The sequence below is a fragment of the Mustelus asterias genome, chromosome 6 (assembly GCF_964213995.1).
Source record: "Mustelus asterias chromosome 6, sMusAst1.hap1.1, whole genome shotgun sequence".
Taxonomy (NCBI): domain Eukaryota; kingdom Metazoa; phylum Chordata; class Chondrichthyes; order Carcharhiniformes; family Triakidae; genus Mustelus; species Mustelus asterias.
The window spans coordinates 80,531,770-80,546,555 of record NC_135806.1 but is presented as its reverse complement, the minus strand read 5'-3'; the positions used below and the strand labels follow the sequence as shown (position 1 = coordinate 80,546,555).

Here is a 14,786-nt window from a genome sequence, read left to right as displayed (position 1 = left end):
GAAAAGGTAGCGGATCTTGAGAGACCAGAAAGATAACCTGCAGTGGTGCTAAGATTTGTGAGAAATCACTACAGTTTGGGAGACCTTATTTAAAATAACAGTGGAAGTCAGTCAAAACAAAAGAATCTTAAAGGGGTTGGTGTGAAATCCTGGACTGAATTAGCTGGTAAAAGTGGAGCAGAAGCTCTGTTCAAAAGAGTCATTTGGAAAATGTGGACTGGATTTCAGAATGAATACCATTAAGGATAAGCATTATTATGAGCGAAGGTTCCAAAGTGTGTTTTTGGGAGTGGAGTTTGGAAACTCTTCTGTGATAATCATTTGGGGAGGCAGATTCTGAGGAGAAAACCACAAAAACAAACTTGGGTTCAGAGAGGAGTGTGTACTTGACCGCAGTCATGGAGGTTGCATGTTAATGAGACCTATGTAGCTTAAAAGGGGGATGCAAATGAATATTGTATTATAATCCAATTTTTCTACATTTAATAAATGTTGTTTCTGTTGTTAAAAATAATTAGTGGTCCTGTGACTCTGTTCCTCCACATTTGATTTTTTAAAAAGTAAAAGTTACGGTCATTTGAGCCATAGCCCTTTTCTGAGACCTTCCCGTCCAGTTATAGAACCAATACTTCAGATTTCTGCAAAACATCTTTGACATCCTTGTATGCTTTCTCACATTCTGTTGTCCAGTCCCACATAGAGTTAGCGATTGCTTTAATAATTGTATCACATTTGTTAGACATGGTGCTTCTTAAATAGTGTCCATCCAAAAATGGGATTTGCACTGGTGAGATCCCAGTTTGAGCCTTTCCTTCCCCTCCCTCAGTGACATTTCTGATTTCTGTAAATTTCAATAAATTATAATCTACTTACCGGGCTTGATGCTGTGACATCATGCCAGTGCGAATCACTACTAGTTTTCAAAGATGAAAACCAATTGTGATGACGATGCCAGGACACGGAAGTGCCTGTACACCTAGGAGTTGAGGGTCATGCCTGGGCACTGCTTCCCCCCCCCCCCCCCCCCCCCCAGCACTGCCTCACCCCCCTCCTGGCACTGCCTGCATGCCCAGTACAGTGCCAGGGGGCTGCGCTGGAGGCCCCTCTGGAAACTCCATTGGTGGGGGGTGGTGCAATTTCCCCTTTGTGTTTGTGGTGGAGAGTTTATGCTCGAGGTGGTGTTGCCCTCGTATATGAGGGAGGTTTGTGTGTGTGTGTTGGGGGGAGGGGGGCCCCTTTATCCATAGGTGCGGGAAATGTGGTGGAGGGGCGGGGGATTTGGGAGAATGTATGTTTTTATCGCAGAACGAGGCAACTTTTAAAAAGGGACTCCTGATGATTGTTACAGCAATCCCTATACATATCCCTAATTACGGAATCTCCCATGGTAATTTTGTTTTTATGCTTTGCTGTTCTCCCTCCAGTACAGTTCCTTATCCATGGTCTGGACTGAGCTCCTTCATGGTGTCAGAATTCCCAGATGTCACCTATGCTGTGAAACGGTTCAGGAATGGCACACAACCCAAAGCCCCCTTTGCTTCATGCTTCTTCCTGTCACAGAAGGCTGCTCTAGTGACTGGAAGCCCATTGTTGAGTGACATACCACTGGGATCTATGCTGGGTCCTCTATTATTCGTCATCTATATAAACCACATAGATGACACTGTGGGGGGGATAAGATGATTAAGTTTGTGGATGACACAAAGATTAGCCAGGTGGTTAACAGTGAAGTTTGAGCTGCAAGAAGATATAGATGGGATGGTCAAATGGACAGATAAGTGGCAGATGGAATTTAACCCTGAAACGTATGAGGTGATACACTTTAGAAGGAGTAATTTGACAGGGAAGTATTCAATCAACGGCATGACACTAGAAAGTTCTGTGGAACAAAGGGACCTTGGCGTGTTTGCCCATAGTTCTTTGAAGATGGAAGGGCATGTCAGTAGGGTGGTGAAAAAGGCATATGGGACTCTTGTCTTTATTAATCAAGACATAGATTACAAAAGCAGGGAAGTCATGTTGGAGTTGTGTTGAACTTTGGTAAGGCCACAACTAGAGTACTGTGTGCAGTTCTAGTCGCCACGTTATCGGAAGGATGTGATTGCACTGGAGGGGTGCACAGGAGATTCTATGGGATTCTGCGTAGCATGGAACATTTAAGTTTCGAAGAGAGGTTGGATAGGCTTGGGTTGTTTTCGTTGGAGCAGAGAAGAGTGAGAGGTGACCTGATTGAGGGGCATGGACAGAGTGGATGAGTAGAAGCTGTTCCCCCTTAGTTGAAGGGTCGGTCACGAGAGGCTACAAGTTCAAGATGAGGGGCAGGATGTTCTGTGCGAATGTGAAGAAACATCTTTACACCCAGAGAGTGGTGACGATCTGGAATGCACTTCCTGGGAGGGTGGCGGGGCGAGTTACCTCATATCCTTTAAAAAGTACCTGGATGAATACTTGGCATGTCATAACATTCAAGGCAATGGGACAAATGTTCGTAAATGGGATTAGGTGGGAGTTCAGGTGTTTCTCATGCGTCAGTGCAGACTTGAGCCCAAGGGCCTCTTCTGCACTGTATGGTCCTATGATGCTATGATTCAATGTGGAGATGCCGGCGTTGGACTGGGGTAAACACAGTAAGAGTTTTAACAACACCAGGTTAAAGTCCAACAGGTTTATTTGGTAGCAAATGCCATTAGCTTTCAGAGCGCTGCTCCTTTGTCAGATGGGTATCCACTCCATCTGATGAAGGAGCAGCGCTCCGAAAGCTAATGGCATTTGCTACCAAATAAACCTGTTGGACTTTAGCCTGGTGTTGTTAAAACTCTTGCTATGATTCAATCCAGGAGACATTTAATCTCCCTGATGCCCCGTCGTGATTCCAGCTGATCCTCAAAACATAAATTCAAGCAGCTGGAGATGCTTCCTACACAGGTGACCTCACAAGACTCTTGAGGTATCCTGAAGTTCTCATGTGGCACAGGAATTGCAAGCAACAGGTCCCAGCTGCCTATCTATGATCTTAAACAATTATTCTATCTTTTAGAATTATTTGGTCGCTTATTTAACTTATTAATTTGAATCGATGCCTTGAGGCTCCCAGCTGTCAGGATTCGCTGTCTCTTGCTCTCTGCCTTGCACCACTCCTTTCCTAAAAAAATGTCAGAACAACATTTATTCCCTCACTGCTCAGAATTCCCTCACGCCAAAATCTTGGGTTTATTACTCTATAGAAGAAATGCTCCTTAGAACTGGACTCATATGAAATGTTGCAGCCTGGATCAGATCCTGCAGCAAGTCTCTCTCACTCAACTGCTAACCTTGTCCCTCCTCCTTAAAAGCCGTTCACCCCAGCTTTCCATTACTTTGGCTTAAGCCTCTTGTGCATTCCCTGACACTCCACCTATCCAGCCCCGGTTGTGGAGTTCTGAAATGGTACCAGCCTCAGGCATTGCAGTGCCATCATATTGTGGCATAAAAATTAGCTGCATTAACCATATTAACTGCGGTAGCTGCAAAGTATGGGGAGTGATTGGGAAGTGTTGTTGATTCCTAAAGGGCCCTGGGTGTCCTTGTTCATAAAGTTTATTTATTAGTCATAAGTAGACTTACATTAACACTGCAATGAAAGTATTGTAAAAATCCCCGAGTCGCCATACTCCAGCAGCTGTTCGGTTGCACTGAGGGAGAATTTAGCATGGCCAAAGCACCTAACCAGCATGTCGTTTCAGACAGTGGGAGGAAACTGGAGCACTTGGAGGAAACCCATGCTGACACGAAGAGATCGTGTGGACTCCGCACAGACAGTGACCCAGGCCGGGAATCGAACCCGGGTCTCTGGCGCTATGAGGTAGCAGTGCTAATCACTGTGCCACCCCATAAGTCACTGAAAGCTAACATGCAGGTGCAGCAAGCAATTAGGAAGGCAAATTATATATTGATTTTTACCATAAAAGGATTTAATTACAGGAGTAAAGACGTGTTGCTTCAATTGTGTAGTACTTTGGTTGGCCTGTCTGGATTATTGTGTAGAGTTTTGGACCTGGGGCTAAGGAAGGATATGCTTGCCATAGAATGAGTGCAACGGAGGTTCACCAGCCAACTTCCTGGGATGGTGAGACTTTTTTCTTCATTCATTGGATGTAGATGTTGTTGGCTAGGCCAGCATTATTTGCTCTTGAGAAAGTGGTGGTGAGCAGCCTTGAATCGCTGCAGTCCATGTGGTGTAGGTACCCATGGTGCAGTCCAGTAAAGAGTGGTTGAGGAAACTGGGCCTAAATTCTCTAAAGTTTAGAAGAATGAGGGATGGTCTATTTGAAACTTATAAAATTCTTGAGGCTAGACAGGGTAAATGCAAAAAAGGATGTTTCTCCTGCTAGAGGATCGAGAGGAGGGGACACAGTTTTTGAGTAAGAAGAAGGTCATTTAGGACTACGGTAAGGAGGAATTTATTCATTGTGGTTAGTGAATTTTTGGAATTCTCAACCCAGAGGACTGTGGAAGCTCAGTCATTGAGTATGTTCAAGATAGATGGATAGATTTCTAGATACGAATGACATCAAGGGATACGGAGGTAGTGCAGGAAATGACTTTGAGGAAGATGATCAACTGTGATCTAGTTGAATGGCAGAGTATGTTCAAGGGGCTGAATGCCTACTCCTACATTCCTAGTATATTTCTCCTCCGATACTTCCCACGGTGAGTGCATTGACACACTGGCAATTGATTTTTTTAAATCATATTTCGATAGACTGCCCTGATTTAGCAAAATAATAATGAGTCCTTTAGCAATCCTGACCGATAAAATTGCATGGGACTGATTTGTTCTCTTGTTCATCAACAAATTCCAAAATCAATTCTCCTTTGAGTGGAGGTATGCTCGACATTAATGGGCTTAGATGGTGGTTAAACTTTTTAATCCTTTCCAGTCAGTACACATAGTAGTTTTATTACTGCTCACACAAGTATGAAATATGTTGGGTGGAATTGGTTTATCGGTTGTTGAGAGTTATCAACTTGAAGATAAAAGACAATGAAGAGAAAGCAATGGAGTGAGATTAATTCTAGATTCATAACACAATGGATTGTGTCGCCTGTTTAGGATGCAGGTCTTTACGATTCCCAATGGTTTTCTACAATAACAATGGTGCAATTTAAAAAGTACTTAATTGGTTTTAATGCACTGTGCAACATCCAGTATTATGAATGACTCTTATAACTGAAAGTGGTTATCACTATGTTGTTAATTTGGAATTCTTCCTTTTGTAAGAGTTGCTGGGAATCATCTTGGAACTTTGGTGAGGTCATATGAAATCATTTGCATTTGTTTTGCGGGCTGAACAAGCCAAATCTGGAAAGATACAGTCTGCAAGTGCCACACATGAAGTTATTCCTTGCTGGTGGTGTGGGATGGTCTCTGCTGATGCCTTCTTTTTAGGCTGCCATCCTTGGAGCTTCAGAAAGGACATGTTATGATGGTGGCAAACCCCTTCCTACAGCTGGCGTCGCCATTTGCACTGATCATCAGCGAGAGATTCCCACTTGTCGTGATTGATGTTGAAGGGCTTTCATGTTCCTCTTGACATCCTTGAGTAGAAGCTTTGGTCAGCCAGTTGGTCTCTTGGTATGGGCTACTTCCCAGTACAGAATAACCTTGGGGATGTGGTCATCTTCCATCCTGTGCATGTGCCTAAGCCAGTATTGTTGTCTTTACTTGATTAGCATTAGCATGCCTGACATGTTTACCCTAGAAAGGATTGCTTCATTGGTGATTTTATCTTTCCATGTGATGCCAAGAATGTATCATAGATGCTGGAGGTTATTGAGCCTTTGTTCTTGGTAGATAATGTTGTCCAGTCTTCACTGCCATGCAGCAGTGTGCTGAGGATACGAGCCCTAATGATGAGCATCTGTGCTTGGGAGTCAGTTTTCTGTTTTTTCATACCCGCTTTGTTAATTGGCTGGCGTTGGTGGCAGCCCTTCCAATGGGTGTGCTGATCTCATCAGAGGACTGGTTGTCTGTCATTATAGTTCCAAAATAATGGAATTTGCTGACTTTTTCCAGTTATGTGCTGTTGAGTCTACTTTGAATGATGGCGGAGCCCAGTGCATCAGTGCAAAAGACAAGGCTGAAGCATTTGCAGCCATATTCAGCCAGAAGCGCTGAGTGGATGATTCATCTCAGCTCCCTCTTGACATCCCCAATGTGAGAGATGTTAGCCTTCAGCCAATTTGATTCACTCCATGTGATATCAAGAGGCAGCTGAATTCCTACTGTGGGGGAGCGATATGGTGGGGAAGCACACTAATTATATTTGAATGTATGGAAATGACCTTTCTTCCTTCCTGGGCTGGAACTTTGTAATGTCACTATGGCGAGGGGCAAGCAAAATCAGAAAATGAGATCCCAACAGCGAGATTTTTGTTCTTTGACTCTAGCAGGATTTTGTGCCTGTAGCGAATGGCAGTGCAAACTTCTGGCCACTATCTGTTGAGAGAGAAAAGGGTACCTTGTCTGTCCTTGTCCAGTTCATTTTACTCTAATTCAAATCTTTCCTTTGCTCAAATTTTTGTATGATGCACAGAAACAGATTGCAATAATCATTTTGCTCAAAAAACCTCTTTGAAATTTTGTTTATGTTTCTTCTCTGGATGTGGGCAATTCGTTAGTTGAATTTTTGCTCATCTCTCGCTAACTTTGCAAAACAAATGCACATCAGAACATTGTATTTTATTTAATTCATATTTTTAAGACACAAGAAAATGTATCCAATCTACTTTTGCCAATAATAATTCTGTCACACCACAACCAAGTGACCTGGAACTCCTATTTGACTGCAAGCTTTGATTTGGATCCTGTTTTTTATCCGTTCAATGGAACTGTTTAAAAATAAAAGTACGTGATAGACTAGTTGTCTGATGACTCCCCATAACTTAGGGATTTTGCTCGTCTCCTGACTAACAAGTGAAAATAAACTGTTTCAATATGCGTTGTTCCGCTAAATAATGTACATTTGCAATAAAGAGCAGAAATGTGTTATTTTGCTCTGGTGACATGATGTATTCAATGATAATTGAACTGAGAAGCTACCCTACAGAAATAATTCAAGCTTAAGGTATACAAACATACTTAATAGGAGCAGAAGGAGGCCATTCAGCCCTCGAGCTTGCTCCGCTATTCAGTAACATAGCTGTTCTGTTAGTGTTTTGAATTCCACATTTCCATATACTCCCAAAAATCTTTGTTTCCATTATCTAACAAGAATCTACCTCCACCTTAAAAATATTCAGTGACCCCACCTTTACTGTTTTCTGAGGTAGAGAGTTCCAAAGCTGCACAATTTTTTTGAGAGAAAAAAAATTCTCCTCATCTCTAAAAGGGCAACCCCTAATTTTAAAACTAGTTCTGGACTTGCCCATGAGTGGAAACATCCTTTCCATGCTCACTTTGTCGAGACAATTCCAAATCTTATGTACTTCAATTAAGCCACCTCTCACTTCTAAACTCCAATGGAATCAAGCCCAGTGTGTCCAACACCTCTACTTTCTCAGAAGACTTAAGGAAATTTGATATGCCCACTACCACTCTCACCAACTTTTACAGATGCACCATAGAAAGCATTCTTTCTGGTTTTATCACAGCTTGGTATAGCTCCCGCTCTGCCCAAGACTGCAAGAAAGTACAAAGGGTCATGAACGAAGCCCAGTCCATCACTCAAACCAGCCTCCCAACCATTGACATTGTCTACACTTCCCGCTACCTCGGAAAAGCAGCCAGCATTATTAAGGATCCCATTCATCCCGGACATGCTCTCTTCCACCTTCTTCCCTCGGGAAAAGGATACAAAAGTCTGAGGAAATGTACCAATCGACTCGAGAACAGCTTCTCCCCAGCTGCCATCAGACTTTTGAATGGACCTTCCTCGCATTAAGTTGATCCTAGCTATGACTCTAACACTGCATTCTGTACTCTCTCCTGTCCTTCTGTATGAATGGTATGCTTTGTCTGTATAGTGCTCAAGAAAAATACTTTTCACTGTATTCCAGAACATGTGACAATAATAAATCAAATCAAAATGTTCCCTCATAAGACAAACCGCTCATTACAGGTATCAATCAATCTAGTAAGCCTGTGAACGCCTCCAATATATTTACATCTTTCCTTAAATAAGGAGGTGACGATCATATGGGGTCACGGGCTCAAGGTGAGAGGGGCGAGGTATAACTCAGATATCAGAGGGACGTTTTTTACACAGAGAGTGGTGGGGGCCTGGAATGCGCTGCCAAGTAGGGTGGTGGAGGCAGACACGCTGACATCGTTAAAGACTTACCTGGATAGTCACATGAGCAGTCTGGGAATGGAGGGATACAAATGAATGGTCTAGATGGACCAAGGAGCGGCACAGGCTTGGAGGGCTGAAGGTCCTGTTTCCTGTGCTGTACTGTTCTTTGTTCTTTGAGACTAAAACTGCGCACTGTCTTCCAGATGTGGTCTCACTAATGCCCTATATAATTGAAGCAGAGCATTCTCGCTTTTATGTTCAATTCCTCTCATAATAAAGGATAGCATTCCATTAGCTGCCTTAGTTGCTTGCTGTATCTGCATACTAACTTGTGACATGAGCACTCAAAAACCGAGATCTTTCTACACCTCGGAAATTCTGCACTCATTCTCCATTTAAATAATAGTCTGCTTTTTATTCTTCCTGCCAAAGTGAACAACTTCACATTTTCCCACAATTTTAAAGTTTATTTATTAGTCACAAGTAAGCTTACATTAACACTGCAATAAAGTTACTGTGAAAATTCCTTAGTCACCACACTCCGGCGCCTGTTCGGGTACACTGAAGGAGAATGTAGAATGGCCAGTGCACCTAACCAGCACGCCATGGGAGGAAACCGGAGCACCCGGAGGAAATCCACGCAGACACAGGAGAATGTGCAGACTCCACACAGTCACCCAAGCTGGGAATTGAACCCGGATCCCTGGTGCTGTGAGGCAGCAGTGCTTGCCACTATGCTGCCCCAACTCCATCTGCCACATTTTTGCCTACTCACGCAAACTACTTGTATCTGTCAGCAGCCTCCTTATGTACCCTTCACAACATACTTTCCAACCTATCTTTGTGTACAAATTTAGCCAACGTGCCTTTTCTCCCGTCATCTAAGTCATTGATGTGAATTATGAAAAGTTCAGACTCCAGCACAGACTCTTGCGGGATTCCACTTGTCACGTTCTGCAATCAGAAAATGTTGCATTTGTGCATACTTTCTGTTTCTTGCTCACCAACCAATCTTCTATCCTTAATATTTTACCCCCTACAGCATGAGCTTTTATTTTTCACAAGTTATCTCTGATGTGACACCTTAACAAATGCTTTCTTGAAATCTAATCTTTTACAGGCTCCCCTTTATCCACACTGCATGTTGCTTCTTCAAAATACTCCCAATAAATTGGTTAAACATGATTTCCCTTTCACAAAACTATGCTGACTCTTCCTGGTTACCTTGAGATTTTCTAAGTGCCCAGCTGTAATCTCTGTAATGATCGATTCTAACATCTTCCTATGACAGATGTCACCCTAACTGTCCTGGTATCAGTGATGGCTTAAACCTGTATTGTCTTATCAAAATGTTACATAGAATTTACAGCACAGAATCTGGCATTTCCACCAAACTGTTCTAAGCTGGCATTTATGGTTCTTTCTAGCTTCCTCCCACCCCGTTCGAATAAGCCTATCTTATATTACTTCCCTGTTATGCCTTTGAGTAAAGAAGTTTCACATGAATTCCATTTTGGATTTGTTGGTGACTATATGGATCCTAGTTTTGGTCTCTCGCTAATGTAAATACATATAGTTCCATGAGGTTTTAGAGCTTATCAGCGTGGTTATATGTTGTAAATGTTGAATTTGAATTGGCTAATCATTCAGAGTTCGAGACTGACTGCACTGTTGTATTTTCATTCCAGAATCGATTAGCACTCTTTATGAAGTACTGAACAAATTTGACGATAAAGCAGGAATGTCGATGAACCCCACTAGTGGTTCAATGCAAATGAGCACTTCAGGCATCAATCCCGTAAGTGTCATGTGGTGATACAATGCGCGAGTGTAATTTGTCCCATGTGAATTAGCTTTTCAGTTATTTATTTTGGTATTCTAAGGGTATTTTTCAACTTGAACATTTATTCTCAAATATGATCTTATCGTTATTTTTGCAAGTTTAATCCTCAGGGCTTTGCTACAGTTTGATAGATATTCTAGATGATTTATCCAGTTGGGTCTTTACACCGTCCACTTCTAGGGGAGCACTTTTTTCATGAATATTAATTCCAGCATCAATATCTAATTTAGTTTTTGTTTCAGACTCATTATGGAATCATACAGTGCAGAAGGAGGCTATTCGACCCATCGAGTCTGCATCGACCACAATCCCATCCAGGTCCTATCCCCATAACCCCATGCATTTACTCTAGCTAGTCCCTCTGACACGAAGGGGCAATTTAGCATGGCCAATTCACCTAACCCGCACTTTTTTGGACTGTGGGAGGAAACTGGAGCACCCGGAGGAAACCCACGCAGACACGAGGAGAATGTGCAAACTCCACACAGACAGTGACCCAAGCCAGGAATCGAACCCAGGTCCATGGAGCTGTGAAGCAGCAGTGCTAACCACTGTGCTACCGTGCCGCCCGTATCATTGGGCAACATGGCAGCACAGTGGTTAACACTGCTGCTTCACAGTGCCAGGGACCAGGATTCAATGCTGACCTCAAGTGATCGTCTGTGTGGAGTTTGCATGTTCTTCCCGTGTCTGCATGGGTTTCCTACAGGTGCTCCGTTTTTTTCCCACGTTCCAAAGATGTGCGGATAGGGATTGGCGATGCTAAATTGACCATTAGTGTCAGGAGATTAGCAGGTTAAATATGTGGGGTTACGGGATAGGGCCTGGATGGGATTGTTGTCAGTGCAGGCTCAATGAGCCAAATTTTGCACTGTAGGAATACTATGATTTCTTGTTAAATACCCACCACCAATAAGTATCCTGGCGTTTCATAATTCATCAGAAACCTAACTGACCAACCATATAAATATTACAAGAGCAGGTGAGAGACTGGGTATTCTGCAATGAGTGACTCACCCGAATCCCCAAAAACCTTTCACCATATGGAATGGACAGATCAGTTGTATGATGGAATGCTCTCTGTGCCTAGAAGATTGCATTTCAGACACCATTCAAGACCAAGAAGGCTGCTTGGTTTACAACCCCATTCACATCATAAACATTCACTCCCACCACCAAAGACACAGCATGGTGACAGTGTGCAGCCCATAATGCACTGTAGCAATCTGCCCAAAGCAGCCCCATCCAAACATCCTTCCAGGTAGTAAGGCGCATCTGACATCTCTAAGTTCCCCTACCAGTCACACACTATCCTAGCTTGGAAATATATTGCTGTTCCCTCATTGGTGTTTGGTCAAAACCCTGGAGCTCCCTATCGAACAGCAGTGTGGGAGTATTTGCACTACATGAACTGCAGTGGTTCAGGAAAATGGCTCACCACAATTCTTGAGGGTAATTAGGGATGGATAATAAATACTCGCCAATGATGCGCATATCCTGTGGGTGAATACATTTTTAAAAAATTAAATAATTCCTCTCTGAGCGCCCCACCCTGGTCGTCTTTCAAGGAGTCATGTGACCAAGCATTTGGCCCCAAGTATCTCTACCTTTTGTTTGACGCCCATTTTATTCCCTTGCATCTCTGAAGTGTCTTGGAACATTTTCTGTGTTAAAGGCATTGCATAAATAGATTTGTTGTATAACATCAGTGAACAATGTTCAGATCTATTAATGGACTCTATGTCCAGAATTTTTCATGGAAGCAGTGGTCCTGCCACAGGCTGAAAAGTCAGGGCGAACACACCACCGCCCGTCTGGGAAACCATGGTTGAATTTTACGGTAATTTAGCAGTTAATTGTCTGAGGTCATGGCTTCTAGCCCCATGTAGGAGGATGTACCACTTCCAGGTGCTGATGACCATATCAAATAATTGGCAGCTCTTGAGTCCCAGAGTCCCTTGGTGTAGACAAGTGCATTTGCATTGAGATGGAGCCGAGTGCCATGTGGCCATTAATTGGCCACTTAAGGTCCTCAATGTGGTCATTGGCAGGCTGCCTGACACATACTTGTCCGCTAGTAAAATTCCACTGGAAACAGACATGGTTTGCCCGCCATGCCGCTCCACTTTGCACCCCTCTCCCCTAAACCTCCCAGGGTTGGGGGAGTGCAGTCAGGGTGTATGTAAAATTTGACCAGTGAACTGCGCAGCATAACTAGGGAGATTTTTTTCTCCAGGCTTTCTAAGGGGCCACTTTGAGATTATAACCTTCCCCACTTCAGAATTATATAAAATTAATTTTTTTGACCTGTGATATTCAAGTTTTTTTTTGTTTCATCTACCTTTTGATTACAGGCTGAAGCTGTGGGTAAAAAGCTTCCTTTGACTGAATACACCTACACCAATCTGCAGCCGATTCTCTATGCTCTGGGAGTTGGCATGACAACAAAGGATCCTGATCACCTGAAATTCCTTTTTGAAGGAAATGAAGAGTTCTCCTGTTTGCCTACTTTTGGGGTAATTCCTGCCCAAGATGCGATGAATGGTGGTTTTGCATCAATTCCTGGACTGAACATTGACTTCACAAAGGCAAGTTCTCAAAAGAACGAGATTTGTATGAATTGGTACAAATTCCAAGACAAACATCCTCAATGTCTGATTTTTCTCGCGAACCTCAATTTAGAAACCTTAATTATGAACTAACTTTTTTTACACCGTTTTTTTTTAGTCCATGGCCACTAATCCTGAAACCACAGAATTCCTACTGATGTACAATTCCATGAATATGCTGGTAATTTAATGGGGCTGTAGTATATAAAGATTCCCTGCTAACCCAGCACCTAGTCGAAAAAGAGAGTGTATGTTTTGAGCAGGGGTATAGTTTAAATTAATAGTTCTTCCACCAGGAAATACTGCATCTAGTATTATCAAGACAAATTCAACCGCATGTAGTATTTTTTGGCTTGGATCACAGATGAAAAGTTATTTTTAGTTGGTGGTACTACTTTATATGAATTCGATGCTTAGTCCCTAACATCGTGAAGCCATTTTACTTTATCACCATTTCTTGGGTTTTGGGAGGACTGATAATTTTACTGTGACTTGTAGTGACAATATGGGCTGAATGTCACGGGACGCAGCAGTCCATGTGCTCCCGCCACCCCCCCCCCGGCCCTCTCCTCCAGCTGAAAAGGTCAGGGGGAGCTTGCCACCATCCTGATAATTGCCCCGTTAATTGTTCTAAGGTGACCCTTCCACCCTTATCTTGGGGGAAAGTCCCACCTCAGAGAGCTGCCGGCCAGGCACATGGCTGGTGGCTCTGTAATCCCAATAACACCAGGCAGGGGGTGATGGGAGCACAACCAGTCCCAATGAAGAGGAACCGAACTTGGAGGTAAGTCTTGGATATCTCCAAGACCAGGCTGACATACCAGGTGTGGGGGGCCAGGTTGAAGGTGCTGGGATGAGAGCTAAAAGGGGACACAAGACCTTGGGAAGGTGGAGCGGTGGTGAACCAGGATGCCTCTGATGGGCCCAGGACCGCCAAGAAGGTCTCCTCCTTTGCTCAATTCTGGCCTGCGCATTTAAAGCTGCAGGGCTTTCCTGTATGGTGTGGGTCTCTACCTGTTACCAGTAAAATACCAATGGGCATGGGATGAGATCCTTAATTGGCTACTCGAGCCTCAATAGGTCCAAGGGTGGGTGGGCCACCTGACACCTTCCCCATATCTCATAAAAGTTCAGATGGACTGGTGGGTGGGTGGGGGAGGGGGGGCGGCGGTGGTGGCATCTGATGGATTTTATGAGCCCATGAGCCTTTAAACCTGCTGGTGAGGGAGGGTAGAATCCAGTCCGATATTCTCCAGATGAAAAGGTGCAGGACTAAGATTTACAATCCCAGACTAAGCATAACCAATGGTATCCAGTGTTGGGTTATACTTGAAAGATCTGATATTAAAATAGCGAGGAACAAAGTTTTCAAATGACTTTAGGAACTGCACTACATCCACTTTAATTGTCAATGAAAATTCAATCAATGATGCAAAACTTATTACTTTCATTATTGGGTGGCACAACTGAACCCGCTACTGACATAAGCGTTATAAATTGATTCTGCAACTCATATTCCTTAAAGGTTCAGAATCACTTGGTCTCTATGAGCAGATCTTATATCCCTTATAATTGAGTTTACTGTCCAATATTTAGTCATTACATAGTGTAACTAAACGTTCATAACAAAATAACCTGTTACATGAACTCAGTGCTGTAATCTTGCAAGTACCTTGATGTGTGTTTCTCCAGTGTTTTGAAAGGAAGGCTAATGAACATTTCAATGAGCCACGGTCGAAACAGTTCATTGAACTGATTTATTTTAGAAATAATAAGTGAATCATGGTGATGATTATTGCAAATTCTAGCTTGGAAACATATCTTAAAAAAAACAGCTGATGCAACAAACTCATCCCATCTTGACATGGTGCAACTTAAATTCTAAGGACTACAGCCTTAGTTTATATAATCTCTCCTTGTGATTCAACTCTTCCAATCCAAGGATAATTCTTGTAAATTTAAACTGCACTCCCTCCAAGGCCAATATATTTTTCCTAAGTGGTATTTGTGCCACCTTGTATTCTAAGTCTCTAAAATATGAAGGCAGCACTCAGTTAGTCT

General features: G+C 43.0%; 1 protein-coding gene across 2 annotated transcripts in view; it reads left to right on the top strand.

The window, feature by feature from the left end:
* The window catches only part of hsd17b4 (hydroxysteroid (17-beta) dehydrogenase 4), a 103,701-nt gene that overhangs the window by 35,497 nt on the left and 53,418 nt on the right, over positions 1-14,786 (top strand). For both annotated transcript variants that reach the window (XM_078214608.1, XM_078214607.1), the window contains 2 exons: positions 9,962-10,071; positions 12,471-12,704. In XM_078214608.1, coding sequence (XP_078070734.1) covers positions 9,962-10,071; positions 12,471-12,704 — 344 coding nt within the window. The remainder of the gene's footprint in view (positions 1-9,961; positions 10,072-12,470; positions 12,705-14,786) is intronic.